General features: G+C 48.3%; 1 protein-coding gene across 1 annotated transcript in view; it reads right to left on the bottom strand.

Moving 5' to 3' along the window:
* Nucleotides 1-22,500, bottom strand: part of grin2aa (glutamate receptor, ionotropic, N-methyl D-aspartate 2A, a) — a 148,950-nt gene that overhangs the window by 20,034 nt on the left and 106,416 nt on the right. Inside the window, exon 4 of the mRNA XM_062530987.1 lies at nucleotides 8,406-8,608. Within this exon, the coding sequence (XP_062386971.1) occupies nucleotides 8,406-8,608 (203 nt within the window). The remainder of the gene's footprint in view (nucleotides 1-8,405; nucleotides 8,609-22,500) is intronic.

Below are 22,500 nucleotides of genomic sequence, written 5' to 3'. Positions count from 1 at the left end.
GGGGCTGCACCACTCTCTATTTACAGGAGAGATTGCTCTGTTGTTAGCCAGCTGGAACAGGCACAGGTTTGGCCACGTGCTCCCAGATAACCTGCCTTTGGTGACCAGTGGTGACCAATGATGCGTCCAGGCACTGTGTGTTTGTGTCATGTTGGACACTAAACCAGTAACACACCTTATTTACATTTACGTTTAAACATTTATTCATTTGGCAGACACTTTCACCCAAAGGCGACGTGCAGCGATAGAATAACATTTAAGCTACAGTGCAGAGGGGACCGTAGCTGGGAATTACCACGGCATCTGTCAATACTAGCGCCAGAGGATAGGAGTGCTTACATTATAAGCACTAGTCAAAAATGTCCTTATGCCACCTTGCCTTCCTTTTGGTGTCACTTCGGTGTCACAGTGGCGCTCTCTCGCTTACAAAGACCTTTGTTAATTCCTTAATCGTATTTAGCACAGGCCACTAGCCCTCTTTCGCCTCGCCGTGAACAACACTGCATGACAGTGAAGCCCTCTGACATTAAGACAGCGACTGTGTTTTTTTTTCTCCCCTAAGCTGAAGCCCCAAGACAGGTAAGCAGGCCTGACTCAATAAGTGCCTATGGTTCTGTTTATTGACTGGCTGCCCAGACACAGTCCCACAGACAGCTTCATCGACCACACACACACAGTGATCCGAGAGAGAGACACAGACGCGTGTGTGTGTGTGTGTGTGGCCTTTTAGCTGCCAATGAGTGTTTTTTTTTTTTAAATAAAAAAGGCCTCTCTTCTCCACTCCAAACACAAAGTGCATGTAATCAATGAAGTGTAATGAATGGCTGTGTGTGTGGATATAAGCTTAGAAGCTGCGTAGCGTCACACTGACGCAGGCCTTTCTGGAAATAGCTGATCGGCATGAATATTAATGCCATTACTGGGGGATTAAATCAACATTCCGAATTAATATTCAGAATACTACGGCACATGTTGTTTTATAAATACACCACCTGGTTAGCAGCTGACGGCCCAAAAAGAGTGCCCAAAGTCAACGCCAAGTCGAACACTTTGGCTGAGGTGAGTGTGCCCCCCCCCCTCCCCCCACCCCATCCTCCCGCCCCACTCCCCTTCACAATTATACGACGATGTGGGCCCGCCACCACCGCTGCTGCAGGGCGCCTACGTCCTTCTTGAGGAAAAGCATTCTTCCTTCCTTCCTTCCGTCCTTCTTTCCTTCTTTCTTTACTTCCTTTCTTTTTTTCTTTCCGACGTGGAGGCTGACAGGACAGAGGACGGCACTTTGCTGCATGCGTAATCACCGCACCATCTGTGAGCTCCTGAGGTCTCCTGCGCCGGCGAGTTCAGACGCCGCGCAACACTTAAACGAGCCCGGGCCACCTGGGAGCCTAATTTAACTTTTAGATTGAAGCTAATTACGACCAAGCTCACTCCCGTGTCCTTTTGAGGATCAAAAACTAGCGAGAAAAAGAGTGCCAAGGATGGGCGAGAAGGAGAGGGAAAAACACACACACACACACAAACACACACACACATACACACACACAAACAGAGAACACAACAAACGCCATTTATGAAGTCCTGTGTGAAATAAATAAATAAATAAACAAAAAATCCACACAGACTCTTCCGCACCCCCCCCTTCCTCTCTCCCATCCTCCGTTTGTCACTCCATAGATGACTGACTTCTCCACTTCCTACAAGAAGTTTACTTTTTTTGAAGCGAGGGAAAAGTTTTTTTCTCTCTTTCTTTTTTTTCCTTCTTTTTTCCCCCCCACTTTCCGGGACCACAAGAGCCGTTGAATAAATTAAGGAGGCCATATGCGGCGCCAGAAGTGTGTCTCGTCGTCGTAAGGAGCGAGCTCTCGCTCAATCACATTTTCCCCGGCTCGATTAATGGCCGGCACAGCCCTGCAGCCGCCGTTCATTAATCAGCGAGAGAGCAGTTTGGGCCTGAAAGACAGGCCCTGTCTGACAAGGCCCGGAAACCGCCGGAGAGGGAGGGAAGGGAAGGCTGTGCAGCGCCGCTAATGCCGCAAAGGCACACGTGTACAGGAAATAAAATAAGAAAGAGAGAAACGTATTGACTTTTGTCAGATTCACAGAGGCGTATAACGAACCCTCCTGCATGGGGCTCCATGATATGAGAGAGAGAGACAGAGAGAGACAGAGAGAAAGAGATAGAGGGAGCAGAACAGAGAGAGAGAAAGAGAGAGGGAATGGGAGAGAGAGAGGTGGAGAGAGAGAGAGAGAGGGGGCACAAGAGAAAATGAGGGAGAGAGATGCACTGCCTCAGCAAAATTTGCGGTAAAATCAATCTCGTCTTCCTCTCTCTCTCTCTTTCTCTCTAAAGCTCACTCTCACTCACTCTTTCTCTCTCCCTCTCTCTTTCTCTCTCTCTCTCTCTCTCTCCCTGCAGTTCTGTTCCGATGACGCACTCAGTGAATTCCCCCGGCTCTTGGCAGCAGTTCATCCCTGAGTTTCTTGCGGCGGGGATCTATATTACTGAGCCTAGCCTCATTCTCTCTCTCTTTTCTCTTGCTCTCTCTCTCTCTCTCTCTCTCTCTCTCTCACTCTCTCAGAGCGCCAATAAGTGCCCGGTCAGTCCTGTCACGGCCCCCCCCCCCCACTCTCTCACTTGCCCGAAACACCCCACCAATTAAGGATTATGAAGACACAGTGCCAACCGTGTTTGCTTGCTGTATCCACGGCACAGGGCGAATTCCCTCGCCCATAACCCCTTGTTATATGAGAGCCTAAGGTGGTCATCCACCAAAGATGGCACTTTGAAGGACCAGTAAAGCAATTATTACATTTGCGGGGTGTAGCGCTTGTCCGGACGCCATAACGAAGCCCCTGCAAAAAGTGTATTACGGTCGCCCGCTCGCTTTATGGATTTTTCTGATCTCTCGTGCCTGGCTGAGGCCGGCCTGCATGGCAGACAAATAAGCGGCGGATGTAATGGATGGACACATTAGCCATGGCTCCTAAAGCAAATTTGCTCTGCGCTGATAATAACAATGTCACTCAAGCTAGCCCAAACAAAACGGACCGGGCTATTTGTATGATTGTGTGTTTGTGTGTGGCCAGTTTTGAAGGCAGGGGTGGGCATGATGTGTGTTTTGTGTATGTGTGTGTGTGTGTGTGTGTGTGTGTGTGTGTGTGTGTGTGTGTGTGTGGCTGAATGAATCACATTTTACTGTGTGTGCATATCTTGGCATGAGCAATCTGTGTATATACCATGTGTATGTATAAGCATTTAGCGCTCTATTTCTTCTGCAGCCTTGCAAACATGCAATTGACTGCTTACGTATGTACAAATATAATTGTATCCTGAGTTTACATGGAACTTTCAAAATTCAAGGTTTTTTATCAGTTTTGACATGCGTATGAAAACATTTTGACTTTGTTCGGCTGAAGAAAGAAAGAACATACAGTAGTCCTTTGGATACACTCCAGCAGGCCCATAGGACTAATGTTTAAGCCCAGCACTCTCCTCACAGTGCGATCGCCGCTTCAGTTCACAGGTAACACAAAGATGAACATTTGAATCCACCGTACTGTTAAGCAGCTTTGTTGTACAATATCGACTAAATGGACTGTGACAGAAAACGCTTTCATTTTCAGACAGCTTGACAGGGCAGCTCTTCTCTGCTCTCAACTATTCCAAAGGGCGACACTTGGCACCAAATAAATTAAAAAGACAAAATGGCAAAAACAAAATGTGAGCTCCCTAAGGAGCTATATGACAGAAACTGTTTTTTTTTTGTTGTTTTTTTTTAAATGGCATGAATTAAAAATGTCAGTTATAGTAATTATCAGGGATTCTCGAGGGGCCTGGAGATGTAAAGCCGTGAAATGCACGGGGTCAGGGGGACCTTTCTCTGAACGGAAGTTCAGACGGCAGCGACTGGGTGATTGACAGCTTTACGAGAGCTGTATGCTTAAAGGTCCAGTCAAAGATCCTTAAGGCGTAGCAAGATACGTCGTCGTAGTTCATGTCTATGGGCGCAAAACGGGGATCACTTCCTCTGCATAAAGAGGCGCGTCATTGCGTGTCAGACGTATTCATGGGTTTCATCAGGTCCCTTTCCACAGGTGTACAAAATCAAGCACTCGATTATCAATGCTTGATGATGTTCCAAAATAATCTTGCTGCTCTTTCAAGCCCTCTACATTTATTAGTTCTAATATGGAAGTAACACACACAAAGCATACATTTCAAGGAATTGAATAAAAACATCAATGGAATAATGGAAATATGTCGCTGCTCTCATTAAGTTACCCCAGCGCCATCTGATCGTCGTTAGCACAAATCAGGATTTGGTTCAGCTGGCTGGCTAATGTGTTGTCAAGGTAGAGCGTACGTAGCAACCGGCCAATAAGCAGAATAAACAAGAGGGGCACACCTGATATAAAGTCGATTTTCTCCAGACGGGAATGCTCAAAAATGCTAAAAATGTACCTGAAGTGGTCAGAAGGGGTTGAGGGTCATGAAACGGTGCCCAAAAATCACATTCCTAACTCTAGAGAATGGAGATTTTAGCTTATAGTTGAAATTCTGATCTATGTCCATAGACTTCAATGGAACAGTTGCTGCCTCTGCTCTGCATAAAGGGGGATTTTGACCCCCCCTCTTGCGATTCGGGTTCCAGGAAGTGGCTTCTCATGAAGTATCTTGCTCCGCCCCTTAATGATCTTTGGTCCAGTCTATGATTTTAGCAAACAGGCTGCTGATATTTCAGCCAATCAAGTTACAGCACGTCCATCCCCGTCGTGCAGCAGAAGCATTGTGATGACTCGTTTTGTGGCCCAAATACGAAGTCGAGACTGACAAACACACGCAGTGGAGTTTCTCCACACACATGACGGCTAGAGGACTGCAAAGAGTGCATTAGATTAGAAGAGCATCTTTGAGGATTGACCAGGATGGACACATGCAAACGTTGCCATCTCCAACCTCCGCAGACCCCAGACCCCATATTTCAGACCCCTGCCCAGTCGCTCTAATGGCCTTTACAGACTACACAATTATTTTGTCTTTCACGATTATCTTTTACAATTGACCATGTCAGATTAGACGATCAGAGAGCCACAAAATGTTGCCGTGTCTTGGTTGCAAGAGTGGCCACATTACAAGATCATCTATCGTAGCCTTCTCGTCGTGTGTCGTCACAGTGTCAGTGTCAACAGGTGAGTCGTGGGAGATTCCCCGAAAATTCTGACATGCTACGACTTTTGGTCGTAACGTCGCAGAATGTCGCAGACAATAAATTGAGGGTCGTTGATCATGTCACATTACAAGATGCTTCCTCTTTCGAACGTCGTTCCCGACTTCCCGACTGAATATTCGGACACGACAATGGAAATTTGGCGGCCACGACACCATCGTAGCAAAAATTGCGCTGAAATCGTGTCGTCTGCTCAGGCCATAAGGCGCTCTTGAGACCTGTCCGCACATCACGGGCCTGCTATCACCGCGACAGCAAGCAGACTGTGCACATGACGAGGAAGAAGACATCCCGTTTACATGCGGTCTGCTCCATCAGCATCCGTTACCACGGCAGCAGCAGCAGCAACAGCATCAGCACCACGTCGCTCGCGAGCCCGGTTGTACGTTTACGATGACTGACACCATACTTATGCTGTTTGTTATGAGGGGCTCGGATCCTGTCCGTCTCTCCGAAACATTTTTGTGCAGCGCTAGGATGAATGGCGCGGAGCGCTGACTCAGTGTTTGACTATCCATTCAGCAGAAAAAAAGGAGCCAAATGGGGCCCACAGCAAATCCCTGCATTACGCGCAGAATATCAAAACTCTGGCGCCCACTGCACCAGTCAGCCTGCGGAGAGAGCGAACACCGAGCCACGCTGTGGAACCACTTATATCATGGAACGCTCTGCAGAGCTGCTCCAACATGAGAATAAAAAAACTGGGATTTTTAGGGTTTTTTGGGAACAATCAATGAATGCAGGAAAGGGAATGTAAGAATCTGTGTTTGCGTGTGTGTACGCGTGAGAAGAAAATGGTGTGCGCGCCAGCTCCAGATGGATATTTGTTGCTCAATGCCTCGGCTGTGAGGCCTTCTTCAGATCCAATTGGATTCTTATTTTTTAGTTTATCATCAGAGGTCAGCACCTCATTGTGGTGTTGTGCTGTGCTGTGCTGTGCTGTGCTGTGCTGTGCTGTGTTGTGCTGTGCTGTGCTATGCTGTGCTGTGCTGTGCTGTGCTGTGCTGTGCTGTGCTGTGCTGTGTTGTGCTGTGCTGTGCTGTGCTGTGCTGTGCTGTGCTGTGCTGTGCTGTGTTGTGCCGTGCCGTGCCGTGCCGTGCCGTGCCGTGCCGTGTTGTGCCGTGCTGTGCCGTGCTGTGTTGTGTTGTGTTGTGTTGTGTTTTGTGCTCTGCTGTGTTGCACCGCGGCCTCCTGCTCTGGGCTGTGCTGTGCTGTGCTGTGCTGTGCTGTGCTGTGCTGTGCTGTGTTGTGCTGTGCTGTGCTCTGCTGTGTTGTGCTGCGGCCTCCTGCTCTGGGCTGTGCTGTGCTGTGCTGTACTGGGTCGCTCTGCTCTACTCTTTGCTCCAGTGCTTGTTGCGGATGCCTCCACATGCATGAGCGAACAGCGGCCCCCTCTACCCACTGTAGCCCTCCCGCCTGGCCTGGCCGGCTCTTCCCCTGTGCCCCTTTCTCTTCTCCTCTCCTCTCCTCTCCTCTCCTCTCCTCTCCTCTGCATCCCTCTTCTCTCCTCCCCTCTGCTCCCCGCCGCGCCTCTCCTCTCGTTCTCTCCTCTCGTCTCCTCCTCTCCTCCTCTCCTCCTCTCCTCTGCTCCGCTCCGCTCTGCTCTCGCCCGCTGCTCCCAGCCTCCAAATGGGCACTATTGCTGCCTGACTGGGCATCGGGCTGTCGGAGGGTAAGGCAGTGCAAAGGCACTGGCCTGTTAAGTGGACATGTGTGGCAAGCATGAGACACGTGTGCTGTGTAGAACGTGTGTGTAGCGTGTGTAATGTGTGTGTGTGTGTGTATTTGTGTGTGTGATGTGTGTGTGTGCGTGTGTATGTGTGCGTGTCTTCTTCAGTGAGGAAGTTCTCTGGCTCAGTCATCACAGAGCTTGTTACAGTGATCCTCGGAGATCATATATTCTTTGCCCTATTTAGCCCTCCATAAAGCACAGTGGTGTTCAGCAGGCCCTGTGTGCATTCCTTTAGGGGAGGGTGGACATTATTCAGGCCTGCCATTAATCACTGAAGTACACCCCGACGGGACTTGGAGAGAGAGACCATTTCACAAGATCCATTTAAACAAAATGTTTAAATGTGGCTGTGTGTGTGTGTGTGTGTGTGTGTGTGTGTGTGTGTGTGTGTGTGTGTGTGTGTGTGTATATCTACTGTATGTATGTGTGTGTGTGTGTGTGTGTGTGTGTGTGTGTGCTGCATATCTAATCAGCCTATTAAAAGCCTGTAAGCTGTGCTGGGATCATGTGGAACGTGTAATGTAAGCGTTGAATGCATTAGAGGGGTCACAGAGAGAGAAGACCAGCTGGGACCTCTTCAGGGGGTCTTCAAGAGTCCACGGCCATGAGCAATGTTTTACGCAATCTAAAAATAATGAGCTTTATTCAGACCTGTGTGTTTCGGTTTAAAAAGTGAGACGAAAAGGTAACAAGGCAAAGATAAACAAACAAAAACACAACCGTGTGCGTTTATAGAGAGAGAGAAAGAAAAAAGGCCAGTGTTCTGACTTCCACCACGGAAGACTCTTGGCGTTTGATGAAGTGGGGCATTTCAGGTGACGATGAGGCCCATGAATGGGGGGAAATGGGTATCAAATGGAGGGAAGATGAGACAGCCAGGGAGGAGGAGAGCAAGAGAGAGAGAGTGATGGGGCTTTAACTCGGGGTGTAGGGGAGTGAGAAAATGGTGTGGAGGGTGTAGCGGCAGGAAGACGAGGCACGGGGGAGAGAGCGAGTGAGAGAGACGCCAAGACGGATGGAGAGAGGAGAGAGAGAAAAAGAAGGTGGGACAAGACATGGGGAAGAGGGATGGACAGAATAAAGGAGGGATATACAACCACAGTGGCAATGGAGAAGAAAAGTGGAAGATGGAGAGAGGGAGTAATGAATACCCAGCGAGAACAAGGAAGGAGGAGAAGAAAAGAAGTCTTGAGTTTTGGATTTTAAAAAGTGAAATATCTGATGGACAGCTACCAGTACATCATGGTGGACATGCTGGAACACACACGCCAGAAGAGAGAAAGACAGAGTGAGAGAGAAAAGATAGATAGATAGATAGATAGATAGATAGATAGATAGATACTTTATTGATCCCCGAGGGGAAATTCAAGACATTCAAGAATAAAAAGGGTGAAAGAGTGAAAAGAAAAGAAGCTCGTAGAGTGACGGAGGAGGACACTTACTCTTTGATGTACTTGCGGCAGGGCACCGAGTTCCTCATGCAGGTGCCGGTGCGCCGCTCCACGTTCTCCACGATGACGAAGGGCGCCTCCTCCAGCGTCACGATGCTCAGGTGATTGTCGTCGGGCTCGGCGTCGCCGAACGCGTTGTAGCGCGGCCACACGGGGAACTTCAGCGTCAGGGTCCGGTTCTCCCACTTACCCATCTGCAGAAGAGAGAGAGAGAGGGAGGAGAGAGAGAGAGAGAGAGAGAGAGAGAGAGAGAGAGAGAGAGAGATGAAGAGTGACCCGAATAGACCCCAGGACCCGCTCCCCTTTTCCCTCGATACACCCATGGGGAAGAACCACAGAGCACAACAGACTGTGACACAGCTCTCTCTCTCTCTCTCTCTCTCTCTCTCGTACACACACACACACACACACACACACACACACACACACACACACACACACACACACACGGCTCACTGGGGAGCAGAGAATCATATTGCATGACAGCGCATCAACAACAAGGACAACATATCCATCACTGGCCTGTGCACAGTGGCATATGCATGCTCTGCAGCAGCTTGTGGAGGGCAGATCTGGGACCCACTCAGGAAAGAGTGCATAAATACCACATAAATACCAGGGTATGGGGCCCAGGTAGAGGAGGACAAGCATCAGTTATTTACATAAATAAGCATGCATACACTCTTAAAATAAATGTGCTGAAAACATCAAATGTGTTGTTTTTAACACATCTTTATGTCCAGATAGGGATAACACATTTTGTGTGTCACATTCGTTTTAAGAGTGTACCAGAGATGACTTTTATTTGTTTGCATGCATATGTACAATACCCATTTATATACTATTATTTAAATAGTATTATATTTTATATGTTATGACATTTTTGGATGTTTGATTTATTGTACTCCTGTTTAAGACTGTCCACCCAGGTCTTGTGCAATGCGCACATACACCCTGCATCCATGTGAGAGGGCTGGGAGTGTGCTGGCAGTGTGTCGGGGAGAGGTGTGGGAGTGTGCTGGGAGTGTGCTGGGAGTGTGGTGGAGTATGCTGATAGTGTGCTGGGAGTGTGGTGGGAGAGGAATATGATATGAGGCATATTTGGACTGACTGCACTGCAGGGCATGTGTCGATAGCTGCCGTGACGTGGCATGACGTGACTGGGTGTGACGTGGCGTGGCGTCACGTGACGTGGCGTGGTGTGGTGGTAGAGTGACGCTGCTGGAGTAGCGCTAACCCGCACATCACAAAACATCTGGGCTAATGCTGCTAATCCCATCGCTGTGTCACTGCGATGGAGAATAATCCTGTTCCACCCATGCTCTCTCTCTCTCTCTTTCTTTCTCTCTATCCATCCCTCCATCCATTCATATTTATTCTTACCAACCTCCCCCCTCTTTCTTTTCCTTCTTCCTCTCTAAGAGTCTCTCCCCCAGCAACGCCCCCCCCCCGACACAAACACACACACTCACATGCCTCTCAGAACATGACAGTAGGCAAAAACCCGCTACGCTAATTTTGCGTGCCACTGACAGACGTGACAGCCACCGCAAGCGAAAGAGAGAAAGACGGAGAGAGCGAGAGCGAGAGAGAGAGGAAGACATGGAGAGCAAGAGAGATAAAAACAGAGAGAGAGAGAGAGAGAGAGATAGAGAGAGAGAGAAATACATAGAGAAAGAGAGAAGAACCACCCGGAGCCACTTATCCAGGTCAAGCAGGCCTCGCAGTGGCCTGACACTGAGCATGGAGGCCTGTGGGCGGGTACGGGTCAGGCGCGGGTCCCCATGACACCGCCGGGCTCCACAGCCTCGTCTTGGCGCCTCAGCTGGTGACGGCTTCTGTCCACCAGGCTTTTGTTTTGCGATGTGTGAGAAATTCATTAAGTCCATCTCTGTCGATACAAGCTAATGACAAGTGTGTGGGGGTGTGGGGGTTTGGGTGTGTGTGTGCATGTGTGGGTGTGTGTGCGTGTGTGTGTGTGTATTTGTGCGTGTGTGTGTGTGTGTGTGTGTGTGTGTGTGTGTGTGTGTGCGTGTGTGTGTGTGTGTGTGTGCGTGTGTGTGTGTGTGTTTGGGGCGATCTGTCACTCAGGGGACTGGTGAATAAAAGAGCATCAAACAGCATGGCTTTGTTTGCCAGCGATGAAGACGAGAGCGGGAGGGACAAGATAACCCAGATAGCATCGGACTCACCGGGCGGCTCCGGGGCAGGCGCGGCCCCGAACCGGCCCGGCTCCGCCAGGTGCTCGTCAGATCAGGGCCAGATGCATTTCAAACGCCGTTATCGGGGAACGCCACGGGGCGCTTCCACGGAAAGTTCTACGGAGAAGCACACCCTAATTAGTCTCTTCGGAATAATCAAAGAGGATTTACTTTTTCCGCGTACGTCACACGCAGATGAAAAGGCCTCATTGTCTCGTTTATTTGCCCAGGTCTCGCAAAAAAAACCCATCCCTCCGCTTGCATTCGGATTGTTCCGTAATCAGGGATATCAACCCTCCGTCATGACGCCACGGAAGCCTGTAGATGACATCAATAAATCCCTTTTGCTTGTAACATGTCAATACCGATAGCGCTCGCCTTGGGAGAGAGAGACGGACGGACGCGTAAGCACTTGTCCCGATCGCGGCACGTTCGAGGTCGCGTATTGATGACGGGCCGCCGAAGCCGAAGCCGAAGCGCCGCTGAATAATTCAGTTTGCTTTGAAGGCCGGTGATGTCACCACGCCTCGGAGATATTACGGCGCGGAGACAGGCGGAGCCGACCGCGCCAGTGGCACATGGGAAACAGCGGCAGCGCTCCGTGTGATAAATTGTTAATGTAACAGGATTCAGAAATTGCAAATGTTCACTCTTGCCCCCTTCCCCTCCCTCCTTTTTCTATCTTCCTCTCTCTCTTTCTCCCTCTCTCTTTCTCCCTCTCTCTTTCTCTCTGTCTACCCCTCTTGCACTCGCTCGCTTTGCCCCCTCCCTCCCTCCTCCTCCCCTCTGTTACACTTTGGAGCATTCAAGCATTCAAGCTGACTTTACATAAAAAAAGTGGGCTGCCTTTGAAGTTCCTCTTGAACTGCCCTTCAAAACTTTACACACACACAGCAGACACATGTGAGGAGCACACACACACACACACACTGTCTGCTTGTGTGGGCTCTGTCTGTCACACACCTAGTGACAAGACACACACACACACACACACTAAGAGAGAGAGAGAGAGAGAGCAAGAGAGAGAGAGAGAGAGAGAGAGAGAGAGAGAGAGAGAGAGAGAGAGAGAGATCCTGTTTCTCAAACACATCACATCCACACTGTCTCTTGTGCAGAACAGAGGGAGCAGGAGAATTCCCACTCTGTCCAGTCTCATTTTCCCACGGTCATTTCCTCTGACAGCAGCCCCTCGTCCGGACTGATCACCCAGTAGGCAAGGGCACCACACCCTCAAACACACACACACACACAAATTCACACTCAAGAACACATTCATTCATACACACACACACACACACACACACACACACACACACACACACACACACACACACACTCAAATTCACACTAAGAACACATTCACAAACGCACACAGACACACACGCACACACACACACACACACGTCCACACACACACACACACACGTCCACACACACACACACACACACCACATAGTATCTGACGTGGCCCGCCAAAAGCCCTAGTGCCCAGCCCAGCCCTTCATCTCTTTAAGGCACAATTGCATTCAATTAGATTCAATCCCGGCCAGCGCATCAAAATCAATTTCAATACAGCAGGCCTGCAGAGAAGAGGGGCTCCAGGAGAGAGGCGGGGAGAGGAGGAGGAGGAGGAGGAGGAGGAAGAGGGGAGTGGGAGAGAGGAGAGGAGAGGAGAGGAGAGGAGGAGGAGGAGGAGGAGGGGAAGGAGTGGCGAGGAGAGGGAGAGCATATTTTCCAAGACGCTAGTCTATCTCCTCTATCCTTAAGGGCAATCTAACTCTCCATGATCATATGTCATGGGCTTATGAAACCCAGGCACGGACACGACTGTTACAGTGCTGAAAGCGGGTGATTATACCCACTCTAATAAAATGCCTCAAAACGAATATGTTGCCTGTGCCTCTGATGAAGAAATGAATCATAAATCACACAAGTATCCTTATGAAAAGCCTGGGGGGGGGGGGGGTGTTGGAGGGGGTGTGGGGAATGGGGTTTAGAGATTGGCCCAGAGATAGAAATTAGATAGAGTCCAATCGATGGAGAAAAATACCAGGGTTACACGCGCAACGCAAACACAACAAAATGGCAGCGTTTTAGCCACTCAAGATGTAATCGGAATCAGTGGACAGGCAGCCTCGGTCTCAGGCTCAGCTTGGCGGACGGAGAGGGGAGAGAGGAGAGGGAGGTGGGGGACAGGGAGGGAAGGGGGGGGGTGGGGGGGGGCAGGCTCCACTCTCCTGCTCTGCAGCCGCAACATGGAGAGGTGCAGTGCATCAAAACAGCCTCATTAGGTAAATATAATTAAAAGGAAGCTTTGCAAAGCAATGGTGCGGAGAATCCACATTAAGATGCTTAATTTTCCCATCATTGTATTGTAGCGCTTAATAGAAAAGAAGTTTGTTGTTTATTTCAACAAAAAAAAACAAACAACATAAATACTTGAAACAAAAAAATAAACACTCCATGCCGTAATTAAAAGGACAGAGAAAGCGCAGTGTATGTGTGCGGTAGGCTATGCACACATGTGCGTGATTGTGTATAGGTGTGTGTATGTGCCTGTATGTGTGTGTGTGTGTGTGTATGAGAGAGAGAGAAAGAGAGAGAAAGAGAGAGTGAGAGAGAGGGAGGGAGAGAGAGGGAGGGAGGGAGAGAGAGAGCTTTTTCTCCATGTCTGTTTACCGAGAGCGCAGGTGGAGGTTGTCGCCATGTACTGTACGTGCTTGTGAATATGACATGTACAAAAGAAGAAAAGTAACAGACACACACACACACACACACACACACACACACACACACACACACACACACACACACACACTCAATGATACGTCTCAAATGTAACTACAGCCTCCAACTGACTGTGGCCTTTGTTCCTCCTTGCTGTGGTCCACTCTGATAGGGAGTTAAGTGCACTACAATGCCTTGTGCAAGTCCATTTTGTCCATGCGTTCATTCGTGCATATTACAACTGTGATATGGCCAAGAACACACACACACACACACACACACACACACACACACACACACACAGAGAGAGAGAGATTCAAAGCATCATCCATGCACACCCACAGACAGAAGAATACAATAAAGACAGACAGGAAGTGTCAGAGCCAAGACGTGGGCCTCCTCTCAAGTGACCCCAGCTATCTGTCGTAGCCGTGGGCAACCGTGACTCATATTTCATTTCAAACACCACTTATTGAATTTCCTCTGACCCCTGTGCCGCGCATAAAACAATGTGCGCTGTTATTGGTCCAAAGAGGTTTGTCCTCGATCGGTGGCAGTGTATCAGGCCCGTAACCTTCACCAGAAGCTATTCATTAGACTCTGGATGACTGGCTAAATCATTAGCACCTTACCACAGGGATAGCGAATTAGCATTTTAATTGTTTGCTCGCTGAGCATTGCCATGGTCACGGAGCAAATAGATTTGGTGCCCGTGGATTGCATTCCTGTCTTTCTCTTCCAATCAGTGCTGTGTTCTCTCACTCTCCCTTTCAACCTCTCTCTCTATCTCTCTCTCTCAATTTTCCTTCATTCTCTCTCTCTCTTTCTCTCTCTCTCTCTCTCTCTCTCCCTCTCTCGACAATGATCACTGTGATGTCACAACCATTTGTTGCCTCTGCTGTCACCACCATTCTAGACAAGGGGGGTCACAGAAGGGTTTTGGTCAGATTTGTTCGCTCGAGTCATTCCCAATTCTCTCACAATGGCGTCCAAGCTGACCAAAGACTCTTCTTTTTTTTGTACGGCGAGCAGCAATCCCAGCGCTGTGATGCCCAGCTGAAGCTTCTGCACTGAACACAGGCCATTACAACAACAAACTCCCTGCTCTAATTCAGCTCGGTAGGTAATTAAACGACTCTTGTGTTTTGTAGGGGAAGGGAAGATTGTGTGTCAAGAGCTTGCCAGCACATCTGCCCAGGGGGGCTAACAGACAATGGGTCTATCAATATTTTCCGGCTCAAGGGTGGAATGGCTTCCATTCACTGAGCACGGAACTTGATACAGTGCTGTTTAGTCTACCTCAGAGCCGTCTAGTCCCTACAAATGATTTCTGTAGAGATTTACGATATATTTATATATATATCGTATACTATACACACACACACACACACACACACACACACACTACACTGTCAAAAGTTTGGGGTCACTTTGAAATGTCCATTCCACTATATTATAGACAGAATATCTGCTGAGATCAGTTGAATAGTTTTTTCTTTCTATAATGGAGTGGAATGGAAATTTCTAAGTGAACCCCAAACTTTTGACAGTGTAGTGTTTGTGTGTGTGTGTGTGTGTGTGTGTGTGTGTATATACTGTATATATATATTAGAGGTGGGCATAGATTAATTTTGTTAATCTAGATTAATCTCACTGTAATCTTGAAATTAATCTAGATTAATCTAGATTAATTTTAGGTGCACCAGCGCAAAATTTAGGTGCACCCACATTTTTCATTGCATCGCCTTTAACGCTAAAAGGTCACCTTTTTATTGCTGTCCTTTCATATAATGATTTTTTAACAACAAAAAGTCTAGAAAAAGCTTGAAACACAATAAAAGATTTTTTTCTTTACAAAATTATTTATATAAGCCTATTCTACATACTGAAATGTCTGATATTCATGACAGCACACTTTATGCATATTGCAGCCTACTATTCATATTACAACTCTGCCTCTTTAATTCAGCTGTGTGCTTGAAACCTCAAAATGTAAACAAAGCATAGTTGGCTAGTTCATCATAGTTTACTAGTTGGACTGCTCAGTTTCCCCACGTGTGTTTACTGTAAGTTTCAATGTGGGCTAATACTTTTTCTCCTTTCGAGTTTTGGAGTTGGAAAACATTGGTATTGAGATTATCATCCAACTCATGCAAGAGTGACTTGAATGTAAGAGTTTTAATCAACTTTCTGCAGCAGTGATGCTAACCGGAATTTATATTAATTTAGCTAACGTCTTCTATATGCATCATTGCTTTCACGATAGTGAATGTTTTATTTGGATTAAATGTGCATGTCGAGGGGCGGGTCGCGACTCGCGAGTGTCCATTGAGCGCGCACGGGAGAGTGAGGGAGAGGGAGAGGGCAGAGAATGGCCCTTTCCGAAACCAGCCCCTAAATCCTAACACTAGACACTTCCACTTCGTTTGCGCGTTCACGCGAGGGTCCGCCACATTAAGTATCATCCGAAACGAATTTTGAGTCGAGTGAAGTGCCTAGGGAGAGGGGCTACCACGCCTCCAGGAGCAAGTCAGCATCGATGCTGACTTGAAACGCAGGTGCAACCGTTTTCAAGTGTTCGTGCAGCTCGTGAATCTCCCTGCCAGTTGTTTTTTGGTCCGTATGACGGCATTTACAGACAAAAGCGTGATTTAAGCTACATTGTAACAACTCATGTTCAGTTCGATACTCAGTAAAATGTGCAAGATCGTACAGAAGTAGGCTGTAATATTTGAACACATGTGCAGGTCGCATTTACAGCACTTTTATAATTTGATGTTAAATAAAGCATAAAATGCAACTCCTCACTCATAGTAATGAAAGGAGAGAAGAGGGATGTATATCCTAATACATAGGGGTGTCCAGAACATCTTAATTGGAGATTTAATATATATTGGCTTCATAATTTCTATGAAAACGAATATGACGTCAACTTCCTTCTCCCTTCAAGCGCATCCGAAATGTAGCGCTGTTTTAACCCCCTAACCCTTCAAATGCGAGTGTTCTCCGCACCCACGAGTGGACTTGAAAAGGAAGTTCACTCGCTAACCGAGTCGAAGTGAGTAGGGATCCGTTTCGGAAAGGGCCCAAGTCTAATAAGGGGAGAAGGACCACTAGCGAAATACTTCCGCATGGTACTGCAACTAGAGGGCGATCGCGAGCAAGTGATGAATGAATGGGTGGCAATGGAGCTGAACCCCCCAGTACCACATTTGTCTTTATATAATTTTTTCTCCTGAAATTGCATTAATGCATGCGATGCAGGATAACTTGACTTGACAATTAGCTGACCAATGCAATTTTCTATATGTGTTGTTATTCCTAAAAACCCTTTCAAAGTTTTCATGTCACGTGACACAAGCGAACCACTTTACGGCCATAGACCTAAAAGAAGGTTCAGCTTCACGACGGTCGTAATCGGTCGCGATTGTCGCGAGCATCGATGAGCTAAATGCTAGCATGTTACAGGGAAAACGGCCCATCCTATGAAAAGCAGAAAGGACATGAGTGACTTTTTATTTCATTTCCAGTGGAAAACCCATACTCAGGTAGCTACTACGACAATGTACATTAAGAAATGAAGTTGTCAACTGTGAAAAAAACGAGTTCTAGCCGCTTAGCCCCATAGACCACAATTCATTTATCACTTGCTCGGCAACGCCCCTAGCGGAATTTCAACAGATTGCAGGAACAATCCGGTACAATGGAGTTAATAGGAAGTGGACCGGCTCTCCCTAAAGGGGCTCTGGAGAGGGAGAGCAAGAGAAAGCGGGCCAAGGAGAGGGGGGTTACTTCTATTGGGAATGAGCGATCAGGTGCCGATTCGGGAGGGGTCTGAGCTTATCGTCCATGTTGGGAGGATGTATCATTGGTTACTGTTTGGTAAAGTTGCACGCATAGTCTACAATGACAACTTGTGAAAGAAAGCAGCCGAGCAGCGTCAGGTGCACCAGTGCGACCTAGACTTTTTTCAGGCGCACTCTTAAACATTGGCGTTTGCGCTAAGATATCAAGGTGAAAGTGTTCATAGCTTGCGTGGTATAGACCCAGGTCCCAGCCCAACTTTGAGAATAGATTAACGGCGATATTTTTTTTATCGCCCGATAAGAGTTGCACGATAACGCAGCACGTTAACACCGATAACGGCCCACCACTAATATATATATATATATATAGTAAATCACTACAGAATTGTTCTAAATCTCTAACATAAATTATATTTATACCAATGTCATATAGAAAAAGGAATCACATGGTTTTGATCATACTCTTGGCTACATATGAGTGGCTTAAGCCCAGTCTGTGAGCTGTATAGCACAGTCTGCCACTAAAAACAATTTGTTTTGGCTATAGCCAATCAGCAAACTATAGGAAATGAAAGATTTCAAACGGATCTCTATAGCGAACTATAGGAAATGAAAGATTTCAAACGGATCTCTATAGCGCATGTCTTAGGCAGACCATGGGGAACGAAGGGGTCTTGAGTGGTCGAGCCGAAGCGTGAGGGGCTCGAATTCCTTGCTGAGAAGAGGAGCAGGAGCAGAACACCTCCCGGTGACTCAGTCGTCTCCTCTCTTCCTGTCTCTGGAAATAACCCCGGCACCAGGCAATTAAAGAAAAAGCGCCCATAAATTCACAAACCCAAACAGCTCGATCGATGCGCCTCCGAAAGAGAAAGGAGGAAAAAAGAGCTAGGCTTTCTCACACAGTCTCCTCTTCATTTAAACACTGTAACATATTGCTCTGCTCTAAAAAAAAAAAGAAAAAGTTGGGGAGGGGGAGGCTAGTGCTCTGTGCGGCTGTGCGGCAAACAGACGACTCCCACTGTTTTATTTAACTTAACACCCTTCAACGCACTAACTCTGAGGGACGTCAGGGTTCAGTGTAGCGTGAGAGCGAGTGATGGAGGGGGGGGGGGGGGGGGGTGGACACAGAGGGGGGTGGGGGGGTGGACGAGTGCTGCTCTCCGGCTGCCAATCAGACGCAAGAGCCAAGGGTGTAATCACTGATGGGAGGTCTCTAATTGCAGCGTTAGATAAGTCAACCTGTTCCTTAATGTCCCACAGACTCGTTAGCCAGGGGAAGCCCGACTCTCTGATTGGCTATTTATAGCCGCAGTGATTAAACGTGGACGGGTCGAGGTGAGTGCTGGCGGTGGTGGTCGTGGTGTGTGTGTGTGTGTGTGTGTGTGTGTGTGTGTGTGTGCGTGTGTTAAGCTTGCCTTGTCTGCCCCTTCCTCTACAGTAACAAGAGAAATGTTTTTGAAGTGCAGAGAGGGTCCTTCGATAGAGAGAATGATGAAGTAAAGAAATAAAGCAAAAGAAATAAAGCAAAAGAATACCAATGAACAAAAACAAAAGAGACAAAAATGGTGGCCCAGGTCTACTAACAGTCCTGGCAGGCAGGCATACCCAGAGTTTTATCATCACACACACAGCCATCGCCACAATCTACAATAACCTTCCCTTTAATTAAAGGCACAGTAGCAGCAGAGTGCGATACCATACCATAGCACACAGATGCTGCCCATCTCCCCCTCTCCCCCTCTCCCATCCCCCTCCACTGCTATTGCTATTGAATGCACTGATGCTGTTCGTGATGCTACTGGAGCCTATTTACTGGTGCTTAAACAGAGCGGGACCTCCACCTCTTCAGCAGCTTCCCTCATGGGCTGACACCGGAAAACCCACTCTTCTGTCTGCTGACGGTGGAGTTAGTGTGTGTGTGTGTGTGTGTATGGGGGGTGGGGGGGTGTACATCCTCGGGAAGGCGTAATATCCCAAAGCAGCGGAGCGTCGCTGCGTATTAAATGCCCCCCCATGGCCAGTAGAATGGGACGGGCCCCAGCGCAGTTAAAAAGACGGCGCGACGTTTTAATGAACTCTGACTGAACAATATAAAGCTGTGTGTGGCGAAGGGAAGAGGTGAGCGAACAAAGAGCGAACGGGGGAGATAAGTGAGTTGCCTCCTCTCTCTCTCTCTCTGTGTGTGTGTGTGTGTGTGTGTGTGTGTGTGAGGAGGGGCTTAGGGTTGCAATTGAAGAGGAGCACAGCGGTTGAAAAATGAGGGCTGCTTGCCAAGGTGATGGGGGTACAGTCGCTCTTCTATTGTGCACTGTACAGTAGCACCCCCTACATGCACACATAAACACACACACACACACACACACACACACAGAGGAGGCAACAGGGAAAAGGGGCAATGATGGGAGCTCCAAAGGAGCTTACTCGCGGCGGCTGCTGCTGACGCTCTCTGTAGCCAAGTCACTTGGCCAATTCACCGCGGGCCTCAGCGAGGTCGCCCAGATAGGCGGATTAGTTCGAGAGGGCCGACATTCCATTACACCGCCGGACAATAGCATCAAAACCATCAGCGATACCCAGATTTATAGGCAATATCAGGATGGGCCTCTCTCTCTCTCTCTCTCTCTCCGTCTGTCTCTCTCTCTCTCTCTCTCTCTCTCTCTCTCTCTCTCTCTCTCTCTCTCCGTCTGTCTCTCTCTCTCTCTCTCTCTCTCTCTCTCTCTCTCTCTCTCTCTCTCTCTCTCTCTCTCTCTCTCTCTCTCCTGCATCCCTTGAGCTGAGCCCGGCGTGACAGGGCAGTCCTTCTCTCGGTAGGGCCCTCTGTGGGCAAGGCGGCTGGCCTCCAACTAAATCAGACAACACAAGCAATTCACCTTCAGTCAAGTCTGGCGGAGGAGACAAAAGGCCCGGGCTCAGAGAGGGGATGTGCACTCCCACAGACAGATGGAGAGAGAGAGCAACAGATAGACAGACAGAGAGAGAGATAGACAGACAGATAGACAGATAGATAGATAGATAGATAGATAGATAGATAGAGGAGAGAAAGAGAGAGAGAGGAGAGAGAGAGACAGAGAGGAGAGAGAGAAAAGAGTGAGAGAAAAGAATGAGAGAGGAGAATGAGAGAAAGATTTTCATGTGGGATGGACAATGGTCGGTGACAGCTCTATTTGAGGAGGATCGGGAGGATCCGTGTGTGTGTGTGTGTGAGTGTGTGGGTTTTGAAAGCGCTGCCACATGTGCGGACATGAACACACAAACACACCTGGCTACGAGGACACCTGCCGGCAGCCATTATTCAGGGGGATAAATAACCAAACAACAAAATGAAGGCGACAGCCTCTCTCTTCCTCAGACAATCCCCCAAACGGAAGCAGATGTCTTGTTTTAACCGCCCGGGCCCTTATTAAGTGGCGCACCCATGCAGCGCGTGACGGCTATATTCCAAACGACGCTGCTTCCCTGGTAGCGCCGGATGATTGAAACAATCCTGAACGCATGAGCGAGCTTGGCAAAACACCTGCATTCCTCCCCGTACCCCTAACACCTTCCCTCGGCGGCATCCTTGCGCCTCGTCTTCCCGATCCCAGCGGAGAGAGAGGGCGGCAACGCTGACACCCCCGACGCCCGTAATTGCCCCAGAACGACATCCTGGCACAACAGCAATCTTCGCCACACTCCCCTACGCACGCTCCCTCCGAGGACAGCTTTTCACACTTTGCCGGCGCTCGATCAGTGCATTATGTCGGATTAACGTCCTATAGAGACGATTTTTTTTCTCTCTTTCTTTTTTTCTCCCCCCGTGCGGTGGTAGGATAACTTTATCACTGTGTCATTGTCTTACTACAGTTTTATCTTATCGCACTTCTTCTTCTTCTTGCCAGTTCTAAAATCCTCATATCTAATGCAGCTCTCGATCTCTCCCTCTCTCTCTCTCTCTCTTGCTGCTGGTATCCAGGAACTCTCTGGAGTGTCAGGCGACTTGTATTCGATCGATACTGATTAGGTTAGCAAACCTTTGTCGTTTGACATTCTCATAGATCATTTTTCCACCACTGTTTGGGTCTGTTCTGTTCTTTTGTTTTGTATTTGGCTTGTTCTTTTACTGCTGCAACTGTGCTGATGTGAGAAGGTTATCAAACAGGTCAGAGTTGGCCTTCAACAAGACTGTGGTAAGACATAAATATTCCAAAGACAAAAGAAATGCAGGTTGTAAGCTAATTTTTCACCTTTCACTGCTAACTTGATACTTTAGAACAAGAGTGGATGTATATAGCCTGTTTCATGTCATCTTACAAATCAATCAGCAAGGTTCTATGCAGAGATGTAAATGTCTGGCTTCAGAAAGTAAAGCTTGCCACAGCTCCAGCACAGGAAGGGTCTGATATGCCATGAGTATGGGGCTCACAGGAGTGTGTCGGGGTGCAGAGAGGAACGGTCACAGGAGGGTGGGGCCCCCAAAAGGTTTCACTGATGAACTCACTCTCTTTCTCTCTCACACACACACACACACACACACAAACAGACACACATGCATACACACATACTGTATGCATTCCCATATGATCTATGTTTTTCTCTTGTTTATGCACTCTCTACACACACTGCCCACATACATTGTTTTTCTCTTTCGCTCTACCAGACAGTCACACACACACACACACACATTCTTATTTCTCAAATAACTATACATTCTGTCACTCAAACAAAACACACACACATGCCCATATATATATAGTTTTTCTCTCACTCCGTCAGACAGTTGTGCACACACACACACACACACACACACACACACACACACACACACACACACACACACACACACACACACACACACACACACACACACAGACACACACACGTGTAAGCAAGCACGCACACACATGTACACGCAGACACACACACACACACACACACACACACACACACACACACACAGGCACAGGCAGAGGCATACAGTTCTGCTGCCCATATCTCATATGTTATGTCAACAGACACCTCAACCATGGTAATCATCCTGTGGGGCACAGCAGAGCCCGCAGACAGACAGCTGGGGGTGTGGGGGTGGGGGTGGAGAGAGATGGAGAGAGATGGAGAGAGATGGAGAGAGGTGGTGGTGTACAGAATCCACCCTCAGTAGCGACGCGCCGGCACACTGCGAGCTCCACGGTGGGTGTGTTACCCACACACAGCCTCTCACTGAGAGACACGGAAGAGAGACAGGAGGGAGTCCTGCCTCAGGCCTGCTCTCTCTCTCTCTCTCTCTCTCTCTCTCTACTTCTCTCTCTCTATCCCTCCCTTCCTCTTTTCCTCCTCTTCTCCCCCCTTCCCCCTTCTCTCTCTCTGTGTTACTGC

The sequence above is a fragment of the Sardina pilchardus genome, chromosome 3 (genome assembly GCF_963854185.1).
Source record: "Sardina pilchardus chromosome 3, fSarPil1.1, whole genome shotgun sequence".
Taxonomy (NCBI): Eukaryota; Metazoa; Chordata; class Actinopteri; order Clupeiformes; family Clupeidae; genus Sardina; species Sardina pilchardus.
Note: the sequence above shows the minus strand (reverse complement) of the source record. Positions and strands in the feature narration are given on the sequence as shown.